Below are 27,039 nucleotides of genomic sequence, written 5' to 3'. Positions count from 1 at the left end.
TTTTAACCTTTACAATTTCTGTCTATTTCAAAATTTATAGAGGGTTTTATGTAACTGTTTAGGGGGCTAAAAAAATAATCCAAAAGGGTTTGGACCTGCGCTTGGGACGGCCTCCCAAGCCCGGGCCTTGGAGGAGGGCCCAGCGGAGGGACCGAGTCCTCCTCCTTAGGCTTAGTCCAGTTTTGGGATCAGTCTTGCTAGGACCGGTCCTAGGATCAGGTTTTTGGACCCAATCCCAAATGCCCAGCTCTATTCATATGCCATAATTCTTATGAAAACAAGTTTAGTTACAACTGCATGAATGTGAGAGACAGCTCTAGGAGCTTTTGTAGCTTCCTCCTCAAGAAGCCTGATTTGGTTCAATGTGGGGTTTGGCCCCAGTGCAGGTGGTTGCTTATTCTCTTCAACATACTGCCACAAACATTGTCCCTTTAGGAAGGTCTTCATTTTGACAACCCATATGTGATATTGTTCACCATTGAAGACTGAAGGAGTAAGGGAAGCCGTGTGTTGTGCCATTGAATCAAGTTATTTGGAGTTTGACAGAAAATTTGACTGTAACAGAGGTTGAGGAGTTGGATAGGAGGAGATGAGTGTATCAGGCCCTTTAAGATCAATAAGTGCTCTGATATCAATTGTTGGTTTTATTGGAGAGTGATGAAGAAAAGATATTAAGCAAAAGGGAAAGATACGGCAGCATGAATATGTGCTCTGCTTTTCATTCATAATACAGGGAAATATATACACAAACCAGTCCATTATTACACCTAATGCAGTGGATATTTTTACAAATTTGAATTTGAACCAAATTACATTCAACTAATACAAGATCAAGTCATTCAAATACACCACTTAACCACTGCAGGTTTCAACTAAACCTGTCCCAAATTACATAAAATACAACAAAACAACAACTTCAACTACTGCAATCAGAACAGCAACTTTGAACACTTGCCGGCAAAAAGGTTTTTTAAAAAGTTGACTGAATTTGCTGCATTTCCAGCAAAATATCACCGGCTTCAACAGTATTAACAGACAAGACTTAAGAGAATGACAGAAAGCTTATTCATCTGATTCTTTGCTCTAAGAGTCGGAGTTGAGGATACTGATGAACATTGGATCAAAACTCATGTATTTGTTGTGCTCACGAAGTCTTTCAAAATATGACCTCCTTAATCCGTTCTTTCTAGCAATATCTGAGCGGACCCAACTTGGTTGCTTCCTCGGAGCGCCAGTGACTATCACGGACGTGGACTCGTTAGCCAAATTGCTGAGAGCTATAAGTGTCTCTGGTTCAGTAGCAGATGATGCATCAACAAGAAAAATATGACTAAAATGTCCAGCAGTTATGCCTTCATCACGCAGCCTAAAGCTACTTACAAAAGTTGAAAATATGACCCGGAATTCCCTCAATTTCTGAACTGAAGGACAAGAAAAGCACTCTCCTTTGTAAAGACACAAGGGGAGGATATCGTCCGGTACCCCATCTCTCTCTCTAAATGCAGCATTGGCCCGAAACATATCTGACTCTGGAATCTTCTCCATCAAACTTGTCATTAGTACATCACAAGTTTTGTTTATAGGAGCACATATGATAATTCGATTCTTAAGTGAGCTGGAATAAATTGCGAGTACTGCTTCTCGAACAACAATTCCAGTTTTTGATAGTTGTCTGTCAGTTACTGAAAGTGGACCCTTGTATTGTCTGTCGGTTACTGAAAGTGGACCCTCTACAAGATAAGGTGGTGAGCCTTGAAAGTTTAAGATCCGATGAACTGCTAAGAATTGATCCGAATCAAGATAATTATAGCGTTTTAAAATAGACTTTGATTCAGGGTCATTCTTTCGGGAGGCACAATCAGGAAAAAGATAGCTGTGGAATAAAGGATCAGATGCAGCTGCAATTGCTTGGTGAGCCCTTTTCAAACACACTCTGTTGAATGAGAAGCTAATATCATATTTGCGGTCTGAATGATGCTGAGAATAAAAATCTTCTTCAAATTCAACTAGCACAATGTTGCTCTTCACCACACGATAAATTAATCCCTGCTCCAAATTAGACAACAATAGTAATCTGAAAATGATTAAGATATGAAACCAGAAACTACATTAGGAGGACACTTACTTGAAACTGCTTGACAGTGCTGCCTAAACGTCGTGCATAGACGAAGTCCCTGGCCAAAAGGAAGGGTCGTCTCTCCGGAACAGAATCAACCTCAAAGGCTACAAACATTTTATCTTGTTTTTCATCATTCCCTTTCAAGTAATCATTTTTGGATGGCTTGTTATATATTGTTGCTTTATGAAACTTCAATGTTACGCTGAACAACTTAAACTCGCTCCATTTCTGAACAAATTGAAGGGCACAATTAGAAACATGGATGAAAGTCTAAAACTAATGATAATCAGAGAGAGAGAGAGAGAGATAAAATTATTGGTATAAAACAGCATATATGAAATAGCGTCGTTCATGTATCACCTCAATGTAGAAATCCTCGGCGTATAGCAGGGCAGCAAAGTAATCCTTATAGGTTGTTGGAGACAATGGCTTTTTCAGAACGTCAGGCCCAATGTCTTTCTTGATCAAATTTTCAATGTCCTTGGGAATCATATAAATTGGTGATGTGGCCTTTTGAATCACTGTATAATTAGCTTGAGTATGCTGATTTGTTGGACGAATGGGGAGTGCAGAGAGAGTTGGCTTAGAGGATGGAGGAGCCTGCCGGGAAGATGATTGTGATAATAGAGGTTGATCAGAAGATAAAGACTTCCCGAAAGAGGGTGATGAAGATGCTATAGAGGAAGAAGGTATTGCAGGTTTGGGAAATGGTGATGATTGTGCAACAGACTTGGGGGCTTTTGGAGCTGAAGATAATGAATTAGAAGAAGTTGATGTGTGTTTAGCTGAAGATTGAGACACTTCGGGAGCCCTTCTCAGATTTGATTGAAGAGATGCAGCATTAGGCTCTTTTGCAGTTGAGTTTCTGATTGATAAATTAGGGTAATCTTCGTAGTAGTAAATTATGGTTGGATCAGATTGGCGTAGCAGATCATCGCAACTTGGGGAAGAACTCACCTTCACAGAAGTTTCGGAAGAAGCTGATTCAACTGATGAGTTTCTTTTGGAAGTTTCATCATCTCTATCAATTTTATCTTTTGCATTGCGACCAAATACAAATCCCAATATTTCAAGAAATACAGACATATTGTTCTGCAATCAAAGAAGAGGAATTTATGCATCATATCATTCCATCATACAATCATCTCACACAGTTTTTAGTCTTATAAAAATGAAAATCTTTACTCCACTAAGACATAATCCCCTAAAGTTTTATTAACAGACACTTTAATGAAAGGAACATATGTTTAGATTCTGGGTACCTGAAACCGGAATCGAAACCTATGTTTTAGGTTTTGTTCTAGGTTTTTAGGAACCAGAACTGATCGATTGCTTCAAAAAATGCAGGGTACCGAGAACTGTTCACCCCTAATATCTAGACATTAAATCCTTGATATATTTTGCTAGGCAAAATCTATAACATTTTTTTTTTTTTATTATTGTTAACAAATTTAAAAATAATAATAACTTTAAAGGTACAATGGATCCGAATAGATCTAGGATAAAATTATGTAGGATAATCATATGTACATATAATTTATAACATATTGATCAAAGAATGTCATGAAATTAAATCTTGCCAAATTTATATATTTTGTTATTAGTTACTTATGGTATAAAAAACAATATTAATAGAAGGAAGAATGAACGATTAGATGAATATTTTCACTTCGAAAAAACATATGCATGTTTACATTTTTCACATTTTACATCTTATTTATATTAAATTAAATTAATTTGAAAATCAATTAATATTTTAAATATAAACTAGGGATATATAGCATGTTGGGCTTAAAATATAATAAAGAAAAAAATAAAAAATTTGAACTATAAACACATATTGAAATTTCTGGGTTTGGTGACGCGTTACCTATAAAAGTGCAAATAAGTGGTATAAAATTTATATTATAGCGAAATACTATAACAATCGTAATTGTACTTATCGAGTGATAGATAAAAGTCTAAAAGATATAAAAATTTCAAATTTTAATTATTTGCAATAAAGTAGGTTTGAAACCAAAATATGAGTTTGTATAATAGGTAGGAATTAATACAAAATACAAAAATTAGATTAAAAATACATAATAAATTTATGGGTTCGGGTTACCCAACCCAACCCAACCCAACCCAACCCGTTCTTAATTCTTAAGATCTTGAAGAAAGGGTTGGGTAAAACTCCATGCGGAAAACACAACCAAATCCAGGCCCGTATTTTTCTCATTCTGACATGGAACTTTAAAATGCATCAGTTCTTAATATCACTACATTACCATACATGTCAAATATTGGAATATTTTTGGGGTCAAGGGGTTTGATTCTTCTGTAGTCGTAGGTTCGAATCACAAGAACGATTATTAATATTGTTGGTCACATATCGCAGAACTTTTCTTATTTTTGAAACTTTATTTGGGGTTGAAGGATTAATCAAAGTACGCGTAAATTGGCCTAAACATTCTAGATAACGTAAAAATTATTGGTATATTTTTATTTTTCTTTATTATTACAAAAAAAATAAAATAAAATAAGGCCTTTGATTAAAAAATTTAAGACGAAAAAAGTAAAATCAGAAAAGAAAATGGTGACTATAAAAAACACAATAATGGCACCATCACAGCGAACCCAACTTGAATGGTTTCGAGGAGCACCAGAGACTATCAGTTCTCGTTAGCCAAATTACCGAGGGCTATGATTATCCCTGGTTCAGTGGCAGATGAGGCTGGCATAACAATATGACCAAAATGTTCAGCAGCTGCGTCTTCCTCATTAAGCGGAAAGCTATTAACAAAAGTGGAAAATATCACCCTCCATCAATTGCTTCAATCTCTAAATGCAGCATTGGCTCGAAACATATTTGATTCAGGGATCTCCTTCTTCAAACTTCCCATTAGCACATCACATGCTTTAATATTGGAGAACACAAAAGAATTCGATCCTAGGTGAACTCCTATAAATTTGGAGTAGTACTATTCTAGTTTTTCAGAAACAGAGAGTGGACCCTCCCAACGTTAGAATATTCCTTCAATGTTAAAATGCACTTCCCCAACTCACTTGCAATGCAAAAATCCTTCTTTCTGTACTTTGTAGTTTTGCGGCAACTTCAAACCGATACTCCTGAAGAGTTTGGGCCCTCGCACAAGAGAACTGGAACGACATCGTTTAGTGTTCAGTTGAAAGGATGGCATTTCAACTGGAACCAGAACGACATTGTTTTCCGTTTAGTTGAAACGTCGTCGTTTGGAGGGGAAGTAAAACGTTGGTAGTTGCTATTTACTAAAACAGCATGGTTGTACGTAATATCATTTAACTCCCTTGTGGCTTAGTAAATATCAATAAAGCCCAACTTAATTATTCTTAATTTCTTATGGACTTAAGTGATATTGGCCATTAAGCATATGAAACGATATTGTTTTTTGTTTTAGCGAAACGACGACATTCTGACTAGGTGGGAACTTGGACAACATCGTTTTTGGACAACATCGTTTGGAGGGGAAGCAAAATGTTGTCGTTTGATATTTACTAAAATGCTGTCGTTTGACGTAATAACATTTAACTCCCATTGGCTCGGTAAATATCATTATCCCTATCTTGAGTAGAGCTGGGCATTTGGGACCAGACCCAAAAGCCCAACATCAAAACCCGGTCCTGAGAGGACCGGTCCTAGGAGATCTGATCCCAAAACGGGACCAGGCCTAAGGAGGAGGGCCCGGGCCTGGGCCCAAATTTTTTTTTACCTTTTATCATTTTAGTCCTTTGTAAAATTATTTAAACCCCCTAAAATAAGTAAAAATTATAAGGACTAAAAACTTTTTTACAAAATTTATTAAAAAAAAAAATTTACTTTTTATAACCATTGGCTGCCAACGGTCACAACTCACACCAACGATTATAAACTTATAATTATAAGTTTTTTTTTTCATTTCCCCCCCCCACAACTACACTATAAATAACCCTAAAACCTTTAATTTTTTTCACCCCAATCAATCTCTCATTCTTTCATTCTCTCAATCTCTCCACTCCAAATCTCCAATCAATTTCTCATTCAATTTATATTTATAATTTATTTATATTATTCAAATTTTTTTCTATTTTTCAATATCATCATAATTTCATATTATTATTTAATTTCTTTTCATTTTAATTATTTATTATTTTATCATAAATTTATAATGTCTTCCCCAAATGAGTTTTACGTTCCATCCACCGAAGAAATTGAAGCCTTCAATCCATTTTCACCATTTCCTCCAGAGGATGCAGCTGTAATTCCACAACCACATTCGGTCGGGACGAGGTGTAGCCAAACACATGTGAGCTGCGAGTCAACGGGCACGGACATAGCCCAACCCCCCCGACCGTCAAAGAGGGTCGTGTCCGATGTCTGGCGATACTTCACCAAATCAAAACGGCCAAAGACAAATGGGGAGGGGGAAGAATCGTGTGGGATATGTAATTTATGCGGAACCATTATTGGGGCTGAGAAGGGGACTTCGACGATGCGACGACACGTAGAGAAGAAGCATCCCCAAATAAATGCATCTTCAAGCGGATCAGGTAGACAAATTCAAACTCAACTTAATTTTAATCCACAATCCTCAACTCTCTCAACATGGCAATACAATACACATGTTGCACGAGAGGAAATAGCAAGATATATAGTTGCTACGGACTCTCCCATTTGTTTATCTGAAAATCCTTTTTTTGTTAATATGGTTAAAACTGCATTTTGTCCAGCATATACCCCTGTTAGTAGAACTACAAGTAGAAGAGATATACTAAAACTTTATAACAAAATAAATAATAAACTTAAAAACGAATTTCAAAATTTTAGGAATATATCTATTGCACTTACATCAGACATATGGGCTTGTAGATCAAAAACCGATTTTTTAACTGTTACAGTACATTTCTTAGATCATAATTGGGGTTTACAACAAAAATTGATAGGTTTTAAACCATTATATGAAAAACATAGTGCTGAAACTATTTATTTTACAATTCTTGAAGTTTTGCAAGAATATTTATTAACTGATAGAGTTGTAGCGCTAACGCTTGATAATGCAGCTGCTAACACCGCGGCAATATCTTTATTTGAAAAGAAATTGGATTCGCTTGGTGAAGGCAAATTTTATCACCAGAGATGTGCTTGTCACATCATCAATTTGATAGTTAAAGCAGGTTTAGATGCTATACATTCAAGGATTGAGAGGGTGCGTAGAGCTATCGGATTTATCGTCGGCGGTAGCAATAAAAGATGGCAGGAGTACGTCAAATATTGTAAGCAAGAGGAGCCACCGGTTCGACCTTTGAAGTTATGTACAGACATGCCTATCCGTTGGAACTCTACCTACTTGATGTTGGAAAAAGCTTTGCCAACCGCGAAACAAATTACAGATTTCGTCAACCGGAAGAACTATCCAGAGGAAGTTGTCAACTATGATGATTGGGCGGTTTGTGAACTTTTTTATTCATTTCTTAAAATTTTTTATGATGCTACTAATACATTAAGTGGTATTTATTATCCAACTACTAATTTAGTGTTAGATATTTTAGTTCAAATTGCTAAAACTTTTGATCAATATAGACATGATAACATTTTTAGTGAAATTGTTTCAAGTATGGAAGAAAAATATAAGAGATATTGGTTAGATATTCCATTCTTATATGGATTAGGCCTTTTTCTAGATCCTATGTTTAAATTATCCGTAGTTAACGGTGTAATTACTGAGTTAGGCCATTATTTAGGACATGATTATACGTCTTATTTGATTGACTTTAAACACAAATTGGATAGACTTTTTTCTTTATATGAGAACAGATACAATGGAAGTAGAAGTGGAAGTGGAAGTGGAACGTCTAGGAGAGGCGATCAGGACCTTGATGCAGCCCCCCCTCAAGGATCGAGCAAGTGGACGTATGTGGGACGTGGCGGAAGCTCCAGCTCCAGCTCGTACATACATAGACCAAATGAGATGACTCGTTACCTACAAGTGGACTTGACCTTTATGACGATGAAGGAGCAACTTGACATGGATATTCTTCAATGGTGGAACCAACAAGAAAGTCAATTCCCCATTATATCCCAAATGGCACGTGACATTTTATCTGTGCCGGTTTCTACAATGGCATCCGAGTCAACATTTTCAACGAGTGGTCAGATTGTTGAAGACAAAAGATGTTCTTTAACCGATGAGATGATTGAAGTGATAACGTGTTTACGGGATTGGACTCATGCAGAAAGAAGACTACAACAGCACCCTGAAGATCCCGAACTACTCGAACTCTTTAGGAATACAGATTTGAATAATGTAACTAGTGTTGAAGATGAATAATTTAATAAAAAAAATTATTTAATTGTTTATTTGTGAAGCGTGAATGTGTGAAATGTGAATATTACATTTATGTTAAAAATTAAAAATAACTATTAATTTATTATTTTTTAAAATTAATTAAATTTTTAGAAACTTACTAATCAACCCCTAAAAAATACTAAAAATCCCCTATAAAGTTTTGTTTTGCCCCCAAAATATAAAAAAAATTGAGGGGGGAACATAAAATTATCCAAACCCCATGGGACCGGTCCTAGGACCTGTCCTGGGCCCATGGGACCAGTCCCGACCAGGCCTTAGGCCTGGTCCAGGTCCTAGTTTCTCTCATGGGCCTGGGACCAGTCCCAGGCCCATGAGTGACTGGTCCCATTTGGGACCAGTCCCAAGGGACCGGTCCCTTGCCCACCTCTAAATTCTTGAGTATTCTTGATGGAGTTAAGTGATATTTGCCATGAGGAACATGAAATAATATCTTTTCCAGTTCTAGGAAACGACGATGTTTGGGCGGGAACTTGGACGACATGTTACCGCCAGTATGTAGAATATCATTTAAGTCCCTTGTAGCTTGGTAAATATATAAAGCCCTTATTTTAAGGATTCTTGATGGACTTAAGTGATATTTGCCATGAGGAATATGAAACGATATCATTTTTTAGGTTTGCTAGATGGCGGCGTTCCTTCTGTAACTTGGACAACATTGTCTCGTGTATAGTTGAAACGTTGTCATTTGGATGAGAAGCAAAATGTTGGCTATTGAAACAGCGTCATGCTACTGTCTATCATTGAAGTCCTTCATGTCTCGATAAATATCAATAAAGCCCCACTTTTTATGATTCTTATGGACTGAAATGGTATTAACCATGAGGAACATGAAACGATATTGTTTTTCTGTTTTGGCGAAACGACGACATTCCAGAGTGAACTTGGATGGCATCGTTTTTTGTTTATGTGAAATGTCGTCGTTTGGTTGGGAAGCCAAACATTGTCATTTGCTATCTAATGAAATTGTCTTGTTCTACGAAATATTTAACTCCCTTGTATCTCAGTAAATAACAAATAAAGCCCCTATTTTAGGATTCTTAATGGACTTAAGTGATATTTGCCATGTGCAACGTGAAATGATATCGTTTTTGGGTTCTACGAAACAACGGAATTCCGATGGGAAATTGGACGACGTTGTTTTGGGTTAGTTGAAACATCGTTGTTTAGAGGTGAATCAAAACATTAGCATTTGCTACTCAAACGATGTTGTTCTGCTGAAAATTATTTATCCCCCTTATGTTAGGTAACTATCAATAAAGCACCTGGTTTTTAGGAATCTTGTGACTTAAGTGATATTTTCCATGATAAATTCAAACATCATCGTTTCTGTTTTGGGATAAAACGAAGTGGTTTTACTGTTTACCATGGTTTTTAAAACAACACCTTTTAGTCTTCCACCGAGTCATTTTAGCGGTATCCAAACGACATGTGAATTCTTTTTTAGGCCGAACGACATGCACCCACCCATAGTTATGCACACACCCATAGTTCGGCATAAAGACAATTTGGTACTCGAAAGGTTTGAAAATGATAATTACCCACTTTCTGTCCAAATCTATTAGTAAAATCAGTTTAACTAAGGACAATATAGTAATTTTATATCTAACCAAAAAATAAACTTTAATATTCATCATTACTTTTAAATTAATCCATAAACCCCTAATTTTTTTTATTTCCTTTTTCTCTTCTCTCTCTTATCCTTCTTCTTGATCTCTCCCTTCTCTTTCTATCATTTCTTGTCCGTCTTTTCCCTCCTCCCCTTCTCTTTTTTTCCTTTTATTCTCCCTCTTTTCCCAAATTCATCGAGATTCGCCAGAAAAAATCACCTCCCATAAATATAAACACAATTGAAATTCATCCCCATCTTAACACCACATTCAAAATTCATTCTCCATCTCAACTTCATAATCAAATTCATCTTCCATCTCAACTAAACAATCATGTAAGAAAAAAAAAATCAAAAATCAAACCCATAAAACCTATTGCTGAAACCTATGAAAAAGAAAAATAAAATTGTTATTGTCTCGGTGGGGACCTCCACCAGCTCCAAACTCGTCACCAGAACCACCAAATACAACCATCACCATCACCACCGCCACAAACCACCACAAATTTCAAACACTTCTAACCCAAACTGTAAAAATTTGAAAAAAAAATTAAAAGTTAAAAAATTGAAGAGGAAAAGATGGGTTCTTGCCTAGCGGCCAAAGGGAAAATAGGGTGAAGAAAAGGGAAAAAGAGAAGGGGAGGAGGGAAAAGACGAAGAAGAAAGAAAAGAAAGAGAAGGGAGAGATGAAAAAGAAGGATAAGAGAAAGAAAAGAAATAAGATAAACAAAAATTAGGGGTTCATGCATTAATTTAAAATTAATGATGAATATTAAAGTTTATTTTTTGGTTCGATATAAAATTATTATATTGTCTTCAATTAAACGAATTTTACTAATAGAGTTGGATAGAAAGTAGGTAATTGTCATTTTCAAATCTTTCAAGTATCAAATTATCTTCGTGGCAAACTATAGGTGGGTGCATGTCCTTCGGCCTTCTTTTTTAACAGCAAGTCATTGGTTTTGTAAAATATTCGCTGAACCACCAATAAAGTACGTAAAGATATAAAAGGCCATGAAACTAATTCCTGGGGGACTGTTAAAAACGGCTGGCCGTAAACTGACATTTTATTTTATTTATTTTTTAACAAACTACATTTCACTGATCAATCGACCTATCAAAAAGACCCTTGGTTTTTTATTATTACTGTACGTAAATAACATTTACTCTTTGGAAACGGAATCCTCCTTCCATTCTTAAAATGAATATCTTAATTAAGCTTAGCAATGTAATGTATACTAAACTGATAGCTGTTTCTGAGTCGATAAGTTTGGTAAACCCTGACAGAGTTTTCCATTTGAATAAAGGTGGTAAAAGGTAATCATATGTAAGAATATTCTTCTGGAATGAATGGAGAACCTGATGCAGCTGGCAGCTGCTGCAATTAGAGAAAGAGAAGCTGATATCATATCATATTTGCGGTTTCTTCAAATTCAACTGACACAATACTGTTCTTAATCAGAGGACTTGCTCCTTAAATATGAAATTTTAACTAGAAATTGTCAAACCTACACAATTTTGGTCATTCATGCATGCAAAAATCTGAAATTTATTTACCATGTCAAGTTTGAATTGCTGCATCTTCAATAAATTTCACTTTTGTGGCTTCTTTTGAGCTTAATTAATTAAAAACAAAACTGTTTACTAATTAAATTTCAAAGAGCAATTTTTCCAGTCTCCAAACTGTTAATGAATTTCCTCCATATTCAGAATACGAACTCTGATTTGGGACCCCCCATCTTATATGAGATACAGGAGAATTTAACAAGGATTTTTGACCTTTACTTTGTATACGGAGTTGCTCAAATTTTGTGTATAATTAATTTTTGTCGATGCTCTATATCAGATTAATCAGTCGTCCCTGGAACACAGGAAATGCATACAGCAACAGATACAAAATAAGCTTACCCAGGATCCTTGAGTGTTACTAACATTAGCAGCAGCACAATTTAATAAAATAGCAGTTGCAGTTATTGTATTAACAGACAAGACTTAAGAGCATGACAAAAATCTTATTCATCTGATTCTTTGATTGGAGTTGAGCATACTGATGAACATTGGATCAAAACTCATGTATGTGTTGTGCTCACGAAGTCTTTCAAAATATGACCTCCTCAATCCGTTCTTTCTAGCAATATCTGAGCGGACCCAACTTGGTTGCTTCCCCGGAGCGCCAGTGACTATCAAGGATGTGGACTCGTTAGCCAAATTGCTGAGAGCTATAAGTGTCTCTGGTTCAGTGGCCGATGATGCATCAACAAGAAAAATATGACTAAAATGTCCAGCAGTTACGCCTTCATTACGAAGCCTAAAGCTACTTGCAAAAGTTGAAAATATGACCCGAAATTCCCTCAATTTCTGAACTGAAGGACAAGAAAAGCACTCTCCTTCGTAAAGACAAATGGGGAGGATATCATCTGGTACCCCATTTATCTCTCTAAATGCAGCATTGGCCTGAAACATTTCTGACACTGGAATCTCCTCCATCAAACTTGTCATTAGTACATCACAGGTTTTGTTTATAGGAGCACATATGAGAATTCGATTCTTAAGTGAGCTGCAATAAATTGCGAGTACTGCTTCTCGAACAACCATTCCAGTTTTTGATAGTTGTCTGTCAGTTACTGAAAGTGGACCCTCTACAAGATAAGGTGGTGAGCCTTGAAAGTTTAAGATCTGATGAACTGCTAAGAATTGATCCGAATCAAGATAATTATTGCGTTTTAAAATAGGCTTTGATTCAGGGTCATTCTTTCGGGAGGCACAATCAGGAAAAAGATAGTTCTGGAGTAAAGGATCAGATGCTGCTGCAATTGCTTGGTGAGCCCTTTTCAAACACACTCTGTTGAACGAGAAGCTAATGTCGTACTTGCAATCTGAATGATGCTGAGAATAAAAATCTTCTTCAAATTCAACCAGCACAATATCACTCTTCACCACTCGGTAAATTAATCCCTGGACCAAATTAGAGAACATAAATATTCTGAAGAGATAGAGATATGAAAACAGAAAAGAAAATGACTGGATTTGATATGAGCTACATAATATCTTGGCTATCTGATCAAATTCTTTCAAGCTTAACTTATAAAAAGAAACCAAGATGTATGAACTTTTTTTGTCTAAATGGAAATGCCTTGGGAAAGATGAAATGAATAACAAGGAAATAGCATTCTGTACTGATTTTGGTTGATGTACCTAAAATAGACATTAAAGTCCAAATACTATAATCTATTTGTAAATACAGCAGTTGTTCCTATTTCAAACTGAATAATGGTTCGAAAGAAAAAATTTAGTCAATCATATTCATCTATGCATCATCAGTACATTTTTGTTGGCAAGTCAAAACATGCCTTTTATACTACTACTAAGACATCTATTACACATCAAGTAAATATAATGATAGAGGAAGAAAAGTGTTAAATTCAAATACTAATGTTGGATTCTTACCTAATAGTTTAAGCCTCTGAGTTAAGTGGTTATTTAACATGATATGACAGCCCTAATTGCACAAAAATGGGTGGAAATGAGAATGTAATAATCCTGGTTGATTACTGATGTACCTCAAATGTAATTTTTATTCTGCTCCATAAGTGGATTCTTTTCTTTATGATGAATGCATGAAATAATATTAAGTTATAAATATTATTCGGAAACAAAGAATATTCAGCTGCCACTACTATGTCTGCTGTTGAGAATAAAATTTATGTCCACCGCTTTTCATCACTTGTATCAAATCAGGAGAATGTTATGTATTGACACCCTTTCTTGAGAAGGGTGAAAAAAAAAATTAAAAGCTGCAATTAGAATTATAGTTAAGACAGTTGAAAATATAAGGAGAAAGAAACAGAAATTAGATCTTCAATCTGAATAACCATTTTTATCACTGGACTACGGCCAGAGATTCTCCATATCACATGTTAGAAAGTTCAAGAGACTTACTTGAAACTTTGATTCATTGCCTGCAGGTCGTGCATAGACAAAATCCCTAGATAAAAGAAACGGTCGTCTCTCAGGAACAGAGTCAATCTTAAAAGCTACAAAGACTTTATCATCCTTTTCATCAAACTTGTCCTTGAATGACTTCTTATATTTCGCCGCTTCATGCAACTCCAAAGTTACATTTGACAATGAAACCCGCTCCACTTCTGATAAAATGAAAATATAATTACCTAAACAATTAGAAATTATGGAAACAATTATAGACGAAAGTCTAGTGTTTTTCAGTCCATTGCAAATCTCTTACACCCATACTCTATAAAATGTATGATTCATATAGAAAAATCACACATAAGAATAAAGATAACAGAATGCTCTAATTAAAATATAATTTGACTGCATTTAAAAATTTAAGATAAGAACCTTTTACATCTCTGCCACATCCCATAACAAAGGGTACTAGAACTTTTATTGGGTGATTTATATTGACTGAGAACAACCATTATTCCTAAAAATAAAGCTTAAGAGAAAGAGTGCAGACAGATGTATACTCGCTCACATTTTCATGCTGCCAACTGACAAAAACCTAATTCAACCCCCTTTCGAGCTGCCAATGCATGAGGGAAATGAAACTCTAGGCTCAATCCAAACCCAATTCAATGGCTGCAAGACCTTATCCTGTCCATTTTATGAGTTCAAAGTGCTAGTCCCCATCTCCCTGTCTTAGCCTTAAGATGCTTACTCACTGAACCTAAAACGTCTTTATATTGTCTGAAGTGTTCCAAATTCCAATTGAACTTTTACTGGCAATGGGAAACAACTTAAGAGATTACAGATTATCAGTTGCGAACGATTATACCTAATAGAGCAACAGCTTCCCAATAATATCTATTAAATATTTCACTACAATCACAAGAGTTATATAATTCTAATATAACCTTGCATACTCTAATAAATTATTTTCTTTTGTACTAAAATTCTGGCATGAACAAGTTAAATAGATTCTTCAAGTAGTTCCAAAACCACATAATTTGGCTAAATCCAGGCTAACTCTACTAAAATCCATTTTTATGGAGCTTCTAGTACGGTCCTGCTTCAATCTGATTTATTATACAAGGTTATATTGGTAATAGGTTCCATTAACATGAGTAGCTAGATTACTTTCATCTAAAATCAATTTTTTTGCAATTTAAACATGAATAAGTCATAGTGCACCAAAAGCATCAAATATTTCTTCAATGAGCAGCAGGTATACACAATATTTATGGCAGAAATGAAGTTATTTTTAATTAAAAACTGAAATATTTATAAGAAAAAGCATTGTATATTTTTCACCTCAATATAGAAATCCTCGGCATGTAACAGGGCAGCAAAGTAATCCTTATAGGTTGAAGGAGACAATGGCTTCTTCAGAACATTAGGCACAATGTCTTTCTTGATCAAATCTTCAATATCATTGGGAATCATGTAATTTGGTGACGTGCCCTTCGGAACCCTCATATATATAGCTTTTGTATGCTGATTTCTTGAATTAAAGGGGAGTGCAGACAGAGTTGGCTTAGAAGGTGGAGTTTTCTTCAGGGAGGATGGAGGCAGCTCAGAGGAAGATTGGGGCATATCACATGAAGACGGAGATCCTTTAGTCGGAACCCACATATATTTATCTTTTGTATGCTGATTTCTTGAATCAAAGGGGAGTGCAGACAGAGTTGGCTTAGAAGGTGGAGTTGTCTTCAGGGAGGATGGAGGCAGCTCAGAGGAAGATTGGGATAAATCACATGAAGACAGAGATGCTTTAGTTGGAACCCACATACATTTATCTTTTGTATGCTGATTTCTTGAATCAAAGGGGAGTGCAAACAGAGTTGGCTTAGAAGGTGGAGTTGTCTTCAGGGAGGATGAAGGCAGCTCAGAGGAGGATTGGGATAAATCACATGAAGACGTAGACGCTTTAGTGAGAGATGGAGATTGCTTCAGTGAACATGGTAACGGCTCAGCAGATGATAAAGGATGACCAAAAGTAAACGGAGGTGCTTCAGGTGAAGATAAGGACTGTCCAAGAGAAGATGGTGGGGATTTAGTGGACGAAGAAGATGCAGAAGAAGTTATTGAAGGTTTAGTCAGTGTTGGAGATGATGGAACAGCTATAGTTGAAGATAGTGACGGCTTAAGAGAAGACAACGGGGGTTTAGAGAATGATAATGACTTTGTAGTAGATGAAGAGGCTTTTGGTGGCAAAGAAAGTGGTTTAGAAGAATGTGATGTGGAATTAGAGAATGATGAATATGGTTTAGAAGATGACACAGATAGATTAGAGGAAGATGGAGGAGCTCCAGTTGAAGACAGAGACGGCTTGTGAGAACATGATGGAAGTTTAGAGAATGATGATGATTGTGTAGAAGATGAAGAACTTGATGTGTGTTGAGCTGAAGATTGAGAGACTTCGGGAGCCCTTCTCAGATTTGATTGAAGAGATGCAGCATTAGGCTCTTTTGCAGTTGAGTTACTGATTGATAAATTTAGGTAATCTTCATAGTAGTAAATTATGGTTGGATCAGATTGGCGTGGCAGATCATTGCAACTTGGGGAAGAACTCACCTTCACAGAAGTTTCAGAAGAAACTCCATCATCTCTATCATTTTTATCTTTTGCATTGCGACCAAATACAAATCCCAATATTTGAAGAAATACAGACATATTGTTCTGCAATCAAAGAAGAGGCATTTATGCATCATATCATTCCATCATACAATCATTTCACACAGTTTTTAGTCTTATAAAAATGAAAATCTTTACTCCACTAAGACTAAACGGGGGTTTAGAGAATGATAATGATTTTGTAGTAGATGAAGAGGCTTTTGGTGGCAAAGAAAGTGGTTTAGAAGAATGTGATGTGGAATTAGAGAATGATGAATATCGTTTAGAAGATGACACGGATTAGATGAAGATGGAGGAGCTCCAGTTGAAGACAGAGACGGCTTCTGAGAAGATGATGGAGTTTTAGAGAATGATGATGATTGTGTAGAAGATGAAGAGGCTTTTGGCGGCGAAGAAAGTGGTTTTGAAGAATATGTTGTGAAAGAGAATGATGAACATGGTTTAGAAGATGATACAGAAGGATTAACTGAAGGTGGAGTCTGTTTAGCTGAAGAGGAGCTGCTTAAAGTTTGAGATACTTCACCAGCCCTTTTCAGTGGCTTGTTATTGTATTTTGATTCAAATGACGCATTATTAGGCTGTTTTGCAGTTGATTTGCTACTAGTTGGTAGATTTGGGTAAAATTCGTAATAATAAATTTTGGGATCAGATCGGCGTTGAAGATGATTACAACTACGAGCAGAATTGCTCCTAACAGAAATGTCATAAGAAGCTGACTGAAGGAAAGGGTCTCTTTGAGAAGTCTCGTCATAATCACCATGATGAAATTCGTCATCGCAACAAGGAATGCATCGTAAAATTTCAAGAAACACAGACATGTTTTTTCTGCAATCAATAAACAGGCATTTATACATCTGATTCTTTCCTTCATTTAGTTGTTCAGAAAAGTCTGACTTAAACTCCGCAGTTTTTTGTTTTATCAAAATGAAAATTTCAACTCCACCAAGTTCAGACCAAACACGTAATTCATCTTATCTCCTGGACAAAAATACAGAGAGTGATAACTTAAACCCCTAAAGTTTAGTTGATGAGAGAAGTAAAGCTTAACAATTAATACTTGAGAAACTTAAACTAAGGGCAAATACAACATAAATGTACTCTTCTTTCTCTTAGAGAATAAAAAAACTGAACAATCTAAAGAACAAAAGACATGCATGATGATGATATGAACACTGAAACAGTAAAGATTGAACTACCAACCATTGCTAGTGTAAAGAAAAAAAACTATAAAAAGTAAATTACGATTATAAAAAGAAAGAAGACTTACTTATATGGTTAGAGGCAGATGGGATCTGTGATGAACTATATGTTAAAAGAAACAAGAAAATGTATAAAGCTTTTGTATAGATGAAGATGAATATGGCAAGACTAATAAATAGTTGTGTATGAAAAAGAAATACTTTTCTTCCTTCCATATAAAGCAACCAACTCGGAGTGTTACCACGTCATCAAGAGTGAGAATATGACGCGGAGTTAAGACTAAAGTTGACAGTGAGTGAAAGCGCGCTGACCAAATACAACTTTTTTCCACACGTCAACGTTGCTTACTTTTCTTAACTCACAAGGAATTATTTAATGTCTTAAAAGTCTTAACTCGTAAAGAATTATCCTCGTATTTCTTCAACTTTTCAAACTATATCCTATTTCACTATCTCATCTCAAAAAACATAAAAAATGAGTTTATTTTAATTTTAACTATCCAATTCAAAATTCAACCATATTCTATTTAACTTAAAAGCATTTAATAATTATTTTTTCAATAAAAATTTATAAATTAACAAAAACTCATACTCACCCAAATAAGAGTCATCCACTATGTAATAACCCTCTCTAGCTAGTATACTTTGAAAAAATATATTTTGAAATCACTAAATATATTATAGAAAACATAAATGTACATAAATATAAGATAGTGGGTCCAAAAATAACATTATTTTTATATACAAATCTCTACATCAAATACCATAGTCACAAAAATAAACTCAAAATACAGCCAGACAATGTTGCCTTTCTCCTTCGCTATTTGATGTCGGATCCGACCGCATCTCATCTACTACTTGCGAAAACAGTGAAATAACGGGGTGAGCACTAATTGCTCAATAGGTAAACCTACAATACTTCTATTCTTTCTCTGTTACTCAGATCTTGGATTTTCTTTCCTCACACCAAACTTCTCAATTCTTTTTTGCCCTTTATAAGATTCTAGTTTCTCACTTACCAATATCTAAACACAAATAGTGAAACTAACTCGGGATAGTAGAAATGACATGATGCATATACACAAATGCATAAACTTTTTCAATGCATTGCATTTTCTTTTCTATTTTCTTTCTTTTTTCTGCATTTCTTTCTTTTTCTTTTTCTCTTATTTCTTTTCTGTTTTTCTTGCTTTTCTATTCTTACTTTCTTTTTTATTCTTTTCTTTCTTTTCTTTTTCTATTCTTTTCTTTCTTTCTTTTCTTTTATTTTCTATTCTTTCTTTGCTTATCGAACTTGATTAAGGCATGGATTCAGAATCCTGATCGTATGAGTAGGTACAGTCCTCATCTACATGCACTTCTAACAGACTGTACAAATTCTTCTCTCTTATTCTGAGGCCGCTCACTAAAGGCGGCGTGCATATGGGTTATTCTTCTTCTCGGTCGCTCACGGGTTCCTCATCACAACAACCTTCTCTTCTCTTATCTTTTTACATTTCTTTAAATAAAATTTCAAATTTGAATTATTGTTTAATTATGTTCTTTAGAGGATGATTATACAATTTATTTCTTTTCTTTCTTCTCTTTATTCTTTAATGTTCTCATACATGTATATGTGCATAGAAATATCCTCATTCTTTGCTATTCTTTCTAAATACAAATGTGAGAATGCATTATGGCATATAAAGATATCATTAGGGAACTAGTATTCTCTACCAACAATATTCCCATACTTGAAATCAATCATAAATTATTAGACTAAAAATAAATTAATAAATTGGAAGCACTTTTGAGATAGTCATTTTGGATAAGTCATATTCAAAGAGGCATATCTCGACTTATATATATCGGATTGCTATGATCTTGGTCTCATTTTAAAGCTTAGAGAAGGGCTACAAATTTTATGTTTAAGTCTTAACCCAGTTCGATATGTAAGATGCTCAAAAATCACTCAGAAAGCCACAGATTTGACAGAGCAACCATGGTAACATGTTTTCTCTTAGGATTTTCATCAAACAATTCATATGCACATGCAAATACTAAGTTGCCTACACTTCCACATCTTTCTCAAGCCACCAAACAAGAGTAAGAACTCCCTAAAGCCAACAATCAACCTAGCTGAAATTCTTCCTCCACCTTTCCACATCCATACTTTCATTTTTCATCCAAAATTCCATCAACTCAACATATACAAATACATCAATTATCATCATATATCAATAAATCAATTCTCATCCCATACTAATAAATCAATTCTCTACACATACTAATGAATCAATTTTTCATCACATACTAATAATTCACTTCCCATCATATACTAATAAATTACTTCTCATGGTCATGAAATTCACATATCAAACAACCTCAATTTTCAATCCATAATTTCTCATTATCCAAACACACATACAACATAAAATAAATTTCTCTACACAACTTCTGATTAAATGAAGGCTAAAGTTGGATTTACTTACCTTGAATTTAAGCAACTCTAACACTATAATCTCTCTTTGGTAGAATTCCCTTTCCTCTTTGTTACAGATGTATATTTGGTAGTTATAAGTTACATATATTTAGAAGTTAATTTCCAGGATTATAGGGATCACATTGATATTTTATCCTAATATAGATTGATCACATACTTAGTTTAGAACACTGCAAGTGTGTATATATATGTATTCTTTTTCTCTATGAATAAGACAAGAAGAATATTCATTCTTAATACTTGTTACATGGTATCAGAGCCAGGTTCCGATCCTAGGACCTGTGGGTTATGGGCCCACCACGCTTCCGTTGCACATATACAACCATAAGAATTCAAAACTTTAAAATTAAATCTCACTTCTTGGTGCAAGAATCTTACCTTTGGATGCTTAGAATTAAAAATCTATCAAAATCTAGCCAAAATCCTATGAATTTCCTTAGAAATTTAGTGAAGAAATTTGAGAGAATTTGGGTAGAGAAATGGCATGAATGGAGGGGTAGAGTGGATAGGGTTTCTCCTCTTGCACTGTTATAAATAATAATAATAATATTATATATATATATATATACTGATATTATATATATATATAGTTAGTTAGTTAGTTAGTTTCCCATTTTACCCTTGCACTTTCTAAAAATTTTATCTATGACCCTTAGTCAATTACAAGAATGCTCTCATTTTTATTATCTTCTCCATGTTATTCTACTTCTTTGCACTCCCCACTTTTTCAACTAATTATGAGTGAAAAGACAATTTTACCCCTAGTGAAGTTTTAAAGAATTTTCTTCACACTTTTCAAGATAACTTTAACAAAATTCAACTAAGGGTATTAGAACATAAATAAAGTTACGTACCTTGATGTGGGCATTATACACTAGCAACCATTGTTAGGCATCGCCAGTGAAATGATCCACGATCGGTCAGATCTGATCGATCGTGCGCCAATCTGGATGTTTCTAGCTAGATCTACGAATAGAGATTTGGTCGTATCTATCTGGCTATTGATGACAGCCATATCATGGCAGTCGTTGATGGCTAGATTTTGGCTGTTATCGTTAACGATAACCAGATTATGGCCATAGATCTAGCCATTTTTGGCTAAATATATGGTGGATCTAACTAGAAAAAACCAGATCGGTGCACGACCGACCAAATCCAATTGGTCGTGCGCCATTCCAATGACTACAGACCATCGTTTAACAAATATAAAGGGTTAAAAAATACTCTATATATTTTCAAAAAATGTTTTCTAAAAATGTACCAAACACATTTTCATAATCTTATCCTATTTGATTAAATCTTATCCTATCATATTGAGAATAGAATATTAATTCAAAAAATATACCAAACAGGCCTATGTCTTAATATTTTGTAAGTATACTGATAAGGTGTTCAGGCTAGTTTGTGCGTACCTCAATTAATCCTGGGGATCTATTAAACACCCTACAAGCCCAAAGGACCAGATAAGCCACAATATTATTGTGGTAGATAGCCCCAAGGTTTGTATTTAGTAACTCAACGAAAGAAACAAACCTTCTTGATTGCCAAGCCAACCCCTTGGGGTTATTTTTTTTTTCAATTTTTGTTTTTTGTTACCAGGGTGTCCGATCCAGCCTACACACACCTTAATTAATCTTCAGGGTCTATTGAACACCTTATAAACCCAAAAAGACTAGGTAAGTTACAATGTTATTGTGGTAGATGGCCCCAAGGTTTGAACCCAAGAACTCAAGGAATAGAGCAAACCTCCTTAATTGCTAGGCCAATCCCTTGTGGTTCAAAATATCATTTATCTCCTTTGTGGCTAGATAAATTTCAATAAAGCCCCTATCTTAAGAATTCTTGTGGAGTTAAGTGATTTTGCCATGATGAAATTCAAAAGACACCGTTTTTATTTTGGGATAAAACGAAGCGGTTTTATTGTTTACTAGGGTTCTTAAAACACCTTTTAGTTTTCCACTGAGTTGTTTCAGTGGTATCCAAACGACATGTGATTCTTTTTGAATGTAACATTGTTTCTTTTGTAAAATATTTGCTAAAAAGTATGGAAATATATTGAAGCTCATGAAACTATGATTCGTAGGGGACCTCATTATATTTACCAATTTCTTTGAGGTTAAGAACTACTAGCCGTAAATTGACATCTTTGTTTTTTTTTTTTTTTTTTTTTTTTTAAACAAACGTGAGAATTTGTCAACGTGGCTAATTTCTCTTAACTCCTAAGGAATTATTATTTGTCTTAACTCCTAAGAAATTATCCCTATTTTTGTTTAACTTTTCAAACTTTATTCTACTATACTATCTTATCTTAAAAAGTAAAATACATATTTGTTTTAATATTGACTACTCAATTCAAAATTAAATCCTATTTTATTCAACTCTAAACATTTAACAATTACACTTCTCAATAAAAGTTTATAAATTAACAAAAATACCCCCACCCACCCAAGCAACAGTCGCCCGCCAACAACCACCGCCTGTTGCCGCCAGCCATCAGCATCAAAACGATGCACAATCAGTTGGATCTTGTGAGTTTAACAAGGATTTTTTACCTTTACTTTGTATACGGAGTTGCTCAAGTTTTGTGTATAATTTTTTGTCAATGCTCTATATCAGACTAATCAGTCGTCCCTGGAACAAAGCAAATGCATACAACATATACAAAATCAGCTTGTCCAAGATCCTTAAATGTTAGTAACATTAGCAGCAGCACAATTTAATAAAATAGCGGTTGCTGTTATCGTATTAACACTAACAGACAAGACTTGAGAGAATGACAGAAAGCTTATTCATCTGATTCTTTCATTGGAGTTGAGCATACTGATGAACAGTGAATCAAAACTCATGTATGTGTTGTGCTCACGAAGTCTTTCAAAATATGACCTCCTTAATCCGTTCTTTCTAGCAATATCTGAGCGGACCCAACTTGGTTGCTTCCTCTGAGCGCCAGTGACTATCACGGATGTGGACTCGTTAGCCAAATTGCTGAGAGCTATAAGTGTCTCTGGTTCAGTGGCCGATGATGCACCAACAAGGAAAATGACTAAAATGTCCAGCAGTTATGCCTTCATCACGCAGCCTAAAGCTGCTTACAAAAGTTGAAAATATGACCCGGAATTCCCTCAATTTCTGAACCGAAGGACAAGAAAAGCACTCTCCTTTGTAAAGACACGAGGGGAGGATATCACCCGGCACCCATTCTCTCTCTAAATGCAGCATTGGCCCGAAACATATCTGACTTTGGAATTTCTCCATCAAACTTGTCACTAGTACATCACAGGTTTTGATTTTAGGAGCACATATGAGAATTCGATTCTTAAGTGAGCTGGAATAAATTGCCAGTACTGCTTCTCGAACAACCATTCCAGTTTTTGATAGTTGTCTACAAGATAAGGTGGTGAGCCTTGAAAGTTTAAAATCTGATGAACTGCAGAAGTTTGATCCGAACCAAGTTTATAATTGCGATAAAGATTTGGTAGTGATGGAGGGTCGTTCTTCCGGGACGCACCATCAGGAAAAAGGTAGTTGTGGAATAAAGGACCTGATATAGCTGCAATTGCTTGGTGAGCCCTTTTCAAACACACTCTGTTGAATGAGAAGCTAATATCATATTTGCGGTCTGAATGATGCTGAGAATAAAAATCTTCTTAAAATTCAACTAGGACAATGTTGCTCTTCACCACACAATAAATTAATCCCTGCTCCAAATTAGACCACAATAGTAATCTGAAAATGATTAAGATACGAAACCAGAAACTACGTTAGGAGGACACTTACTTGAAATTGCTTGACAGTGCTGCCTACACGTCGTGCATAGACGAAGTCCCTGGCCAAAAGGAAGGGCCGTCTCTCCGGAACAGAATCAACCTCAAAGGCTACAATTCCCTTTCAAGTTCTCATTTTTGGGTGGCTTGTTATATGTTGTTGCTTTATGCAACTTCAATGTTACGCTGAACAACTTAAACTCGCTCCACTTCTGAACAAATTAAAGGACACAATTAGAAACATGGATAAAAGTCTAAAACTAATGATAATCAGAGAGAGAGAGAAAATTATTAGTATAAAACAGCAAATATGAAATAGCGTCGTTCATTTATCACCTCAATGTAGAAATCCTCGGCATATAGCAGGGCAGCGAAGTAATCCTTATAGGCTGTTGGAGACAATGGCTTCTTCAGAACGTCAGGCACAATATCTTTGTTGATCAAATTTTCAATGTCCTTGGGAATCATATAAATTGGTGATGTGGCCTTTTGAATCACTGTATAGTTAGCTTGAGTATGCTGATTTGTTGGATGAATGGGGAGTGCAGAGAGAGTTGGCTTAGAGGGTGGAGGAGCCTGCCGGGAAGATGATTGTGATAATAGAGGTTGATCAGAACGTATAGACTTCCCAAAAGAGGATGATGAAGATGCTATAGAGGGAGAGGGTATTGCAGGTTTAGGAAATGGTAATGATTGTGAAACAGACTTGGGGGCTTTTGGAGCTGAAGATAATGAATTAGAAGAAGTTGATGAATGTTTAGCTGAAGATTGAGAGACTTCGGGAGCCCTTCTCAGATTTGATTGAAGAGATGCAGCATTAGGCTCTTTCGCAGTTGAGTTACTGATTGATAAATTTGGGTAATCTTCGTAGTAGTTAAATATGGTTGGATCAGGTTGGCGTAGCAGATCATTGCAACTTGGGGAAGAACTCACCTTCACAGAAGAAAGTGGTTCAGAAGAATGTGATGTGGAATTAGAGAATGACGAATATGGATTAGATGAAGATGGAGGAGCTCCAGTTGAAAACAGAGACGGCTTGTGAGAAGATGATGGAGGTTTAGAGAATGATGACGATTGTGCTGAAGATGAAGAGGCTTTTGGCGTCGAAGAAAGTGGTTTTGAAGAATATGTTGTGGAAGAGAATGATGAATATGGTTTAGAAGATGATACAGAAGGATTAAATGAAAGTGGAGTCTGTTTAGCTGAAGAGGAGCTGCTTAAAGTTTGATAATAAATTTTGGGATCAGATTGGCCTTGAAGATGATTACAACTACGAGCAGAATTGCTCGTAGCAGAAATGTCATAAGAAGCCGACTGAAGGAAAGGGTCTCTTTGAGAAGTCTCATAATCACCATGATGAAATTCGTCAGCGCAACAAAATATGCGCCGTCAAATTTCAAGAAACACAGACATGTTTTTTCTGCAATCAATGAACAGGCATTTATACATCTGATTCTTTCCTTCATATTGTTCAAAAAAGTAACAGTAAAATTCTGACTCTTAAACTCCACAGTTATTTGTTTTATCAAAATCAAAATTTCAACTCCACCAAGTTCAGACCAAACATGAAATTCATCTTATCTCCTGGACAAAAATACAGAGAGTGATAAACCCCTAAAGTTTGGTTGATGAGAGAAGTAAAGCTTAACAATTAATACTTGAGAAACTTAAACTAAGGGCAAATACAACATATATGTCCTCTTCTTTCTCTTAGAGAATCAAAAAACTGAACAATCTAAAGAACAAAAGACATGCATGATGATGATATGAACACTGAATCAGTAAAAAGATTGAACTTTACCAAATACTTGCCAACCATGACTAGTGTAAAGAAGAAAAAACTAGGAAAAGTAAATTAATATTTTAAAAAGAAACGAGACTTACCTACGTAGTTAGGGGCAGATGGGATCTGTGATGAGTCATTTGTCAAAAAAAAAAAAAAAAAAAAAAAAAAATTGTATAAAGCTTTGATGAAGCTGAATACTGAGGGTAAATGAGAATTTGACTAATAAATAGTACACATTTTTCTTCCTTCCATTCCATATAAACTAACTCGAGGGACTAAAGTTGACAGTGTGTGAAAGCACGTCAACGTGGACTCCTAAGGAATTATGTTTATGTCTTAATATTTTGAAATTTTATTTTATTTTAAAACGTTGGAGAAAAAGGACAATCAAATCAAAATGCCAGTCAATAAAACTTATAGGTGTTAATCTGTAATTAGCTTTAACATATTTTTTAGCACACAAAATAGTATTTTAAAACCCGGCCTAGTCCGACTGGTTGAGCCAGTTCAACTTGGACTTGAGGTCTTATCGTACCAGGTTACTAATTTTACTATTAATTAAAAACCCTAGAAATTAGAACGTAGACCGATAAACAATTGAAGGTTTGGATGTTAGGGTTTTGAAGAGGAAGGGTCAATGAGTGGAATGGTGACGACAAATGTGATTTTTGGTGAGTGAATCAATTGAAAATTGCAAAAATAAATTGTCGGAAACAATTCACTGTTGTTGGCGATTGGTAAGGCAAATAGGGGAGGGGTGAGATTGGTTTTGTTCAAAAGGTTGGGAGGAGTGTTTTCATGGTGGAGAGTATTATTGTCATCAGAAACAAACCTTAATTAACCTTAATTGTCTATGTCAACGGTAGTGTTTAAGGTGTTTTTGCAAGATTTCAAAATTATAAAGACTTATAAAATTTTTAAAAGTGTTTTTAATAAATTTTAAACTTTTAGAGCCGACCACTTTACCGGGTTTCACTTTCATCCGAGGTTTGCTATTAAAACACCGATACAAATACACAAAACTAAATTTTTCGAGTAACATTATCATCCATTGGCACCACAAATGCTATAGAATCTATGTATATATTGTATCACATTCGGGCAAAAAATTATTTTCTTTCCAA

At 35.2% G+C, this 27,039-nt stretch overlaps 4 protein-coding genes across 5 annotated transcripts; all 4 read right to left on the bottom strand.

Annotated features, from left to right (window-relative positions):
- Positions 1-1,083: 1,083 nt before the first annotated feature.
- LOC116134036 (probable RNA helicase SDE3) lies at positions 1,084-5,272 on the bottom strand. Its single transcript, XM_031419680.1, has 4 exons — positions 5,168-5,272; positions 2,480-3,211; positions 2,126-2,347; positions 1,084-2,046 (listed from the first exon to the last, which is right to left on the bottom strand). The coding sequence occupies exons 1-4, from the start codon at positions 5,270-5,272 to the stop codon at positions 1,084-1,086; spliced, it is 2,022 nt and encodes a 673-aa protein (XP_031275540.1).
- Positions 5,273-11,897: 6,625 nt separating this feature from the next.
- Positions 11,898-18,011, bottom strand: LOC116134047 (cell wall protein RBR3-like). 2 transcript variants are annotated; one of them, XM_031419692.1, is made up of 4 exons: positions 17,952-18,011; positions 15,362-16,729; positions 14,030-14,235; positions 11,898-13,045 (listed from the first exon to the last, which is right to left on the bottom strand). In XM_031419692.1, the coding sequence occupies exons 2-3, from the start codon at positions 16,721-16,723 to the stop codon at positions 14,206-14,208; spliced, it is 1,392 nt and encodes a 463-aa protein (XP_031275552.1). In that variant the 5' UTR covers positions 16,724-16,729; positions 17,952-18,011; the 3' UTR covers positions 11,898-13,045; positions 14,030-14,205. The 2 variants fall into 2 exon arrangements, with proteins under 2 accessions (XP_031275552.1, XP_031275553.1); XM_031419693.1 differs by lacking the exon at positions 17,952-18,011 and having other exon boundaries at positions 15,362-17,127.
- On the bottom strand, positions 16,819-17,502 carry LOC116134035 (putative protein TPRXL). The gene has a single exon (XM_031419679.1). The coding sequence runs from the start codon at positions 17,500-17,502 to the stop codon at positions 16,819-16,821; it is 684 nt and encodes a 227-aa protein (XP_031275539.1).
- A 6,222-nt stretch (positions 18,012-24,233) lies between the features above and the next one.
- Positions 24,234-25,948, bottom strand: LOC116134034 (uncharacterized protein PB18E9.04c-like). Its single transcript, XM_031419678.1, has 3 exons — positions 25,931-25,948; positions 24,466-25,443; positions 24,234-24,341 (listed from the first exon to the last, which is right to left on the bottom strand). The coding sequence occupies exons 1-3, from the start codon at positions 25,946-25,948 to the stop codon at positions 24,234-24,236; spliced, it is 1,104 nt and encodes a 367-aa protein (XP_031275538.1).
- Between the last annotated feature and the right edge of the window lie 1,091 nt (positions 25,949-27,039).

This window comes from Pistacia vera, unplaced genomic scaffold (assembly GCF_008641045.1).
Source record: "Pistacia vera cultivar Batoury unplaced genomic scaffold, PisVer_v2 Contig281, whole genome shotgun sequence".
Lineage (NCBI taxonomy): Eukaryota > Viridiplantae > Streptophyta > Magnoliopsida > Sapindales > Anacardiaceae > Pistacia > Pistacia vera.
The sequence above is the reverse complement of the archived record's forward strand: the minus strand, read 5'-3'. Positions and strand labels throughout refer to the sequence as shown.

Excerpts from the sequence above, each read along its gene's own strand:
- LOC116134036 (XM_031419680.1), bottom strand. The coding sequence starts at position 5,272 with ATGTCGTTCCAGTTCTCTTGTGCGAGGGCCCAAACTCTTCAGGAGTAT. Across the intron at positions 3,212-5,167 it reads GAAGGATTTTTGCATTGCAA|AACAATATGTCTGTATTTCT; the intron begins GTGAGTTGGGGA and ends CTTTGATTGCAG. Across the intron at positions 2,047-2,125 it reads GCACTGTCAAGCAGTTTCAA|GGATTAATTTATCGTGTGGT; the intron begins GTAAGTGTCCTC and ends AATTTGGAGCAG.
- LOC116134047 (XM_031419692.1), bottom strand. The coding sequence starts at position 16,723 with ATGTCTGTATTTCTTCAAATATTGGGATTTGTATTTGGTCGCAATGCA. Across the intron at positions 14,236-15,361 it reads CCGAGGATTTCTATATTGAG|AAGTGGAGCGGGTTTCATTG; the intron begins GTGAAAAATATA and ends TCATTTTATCAG.
- LOC116134035 (XM_031419679.1), bottom strand. The coding sequence starts at position 17,502 with ATGTCTGTGTTTCTTGAAATTTTACGATGCATTCCTTGTTGCGATGAC.
- LOC116134034 (XM_031419678.1), bottom strand. Across the intron at positions 24,342-24,465 it reads CCGAGGATTTCTACATTGAG|AAGTGGAGCGAGTTTAAGTT; the intron begins GTGATAAATGAA and ends TAATTTGTTCAG.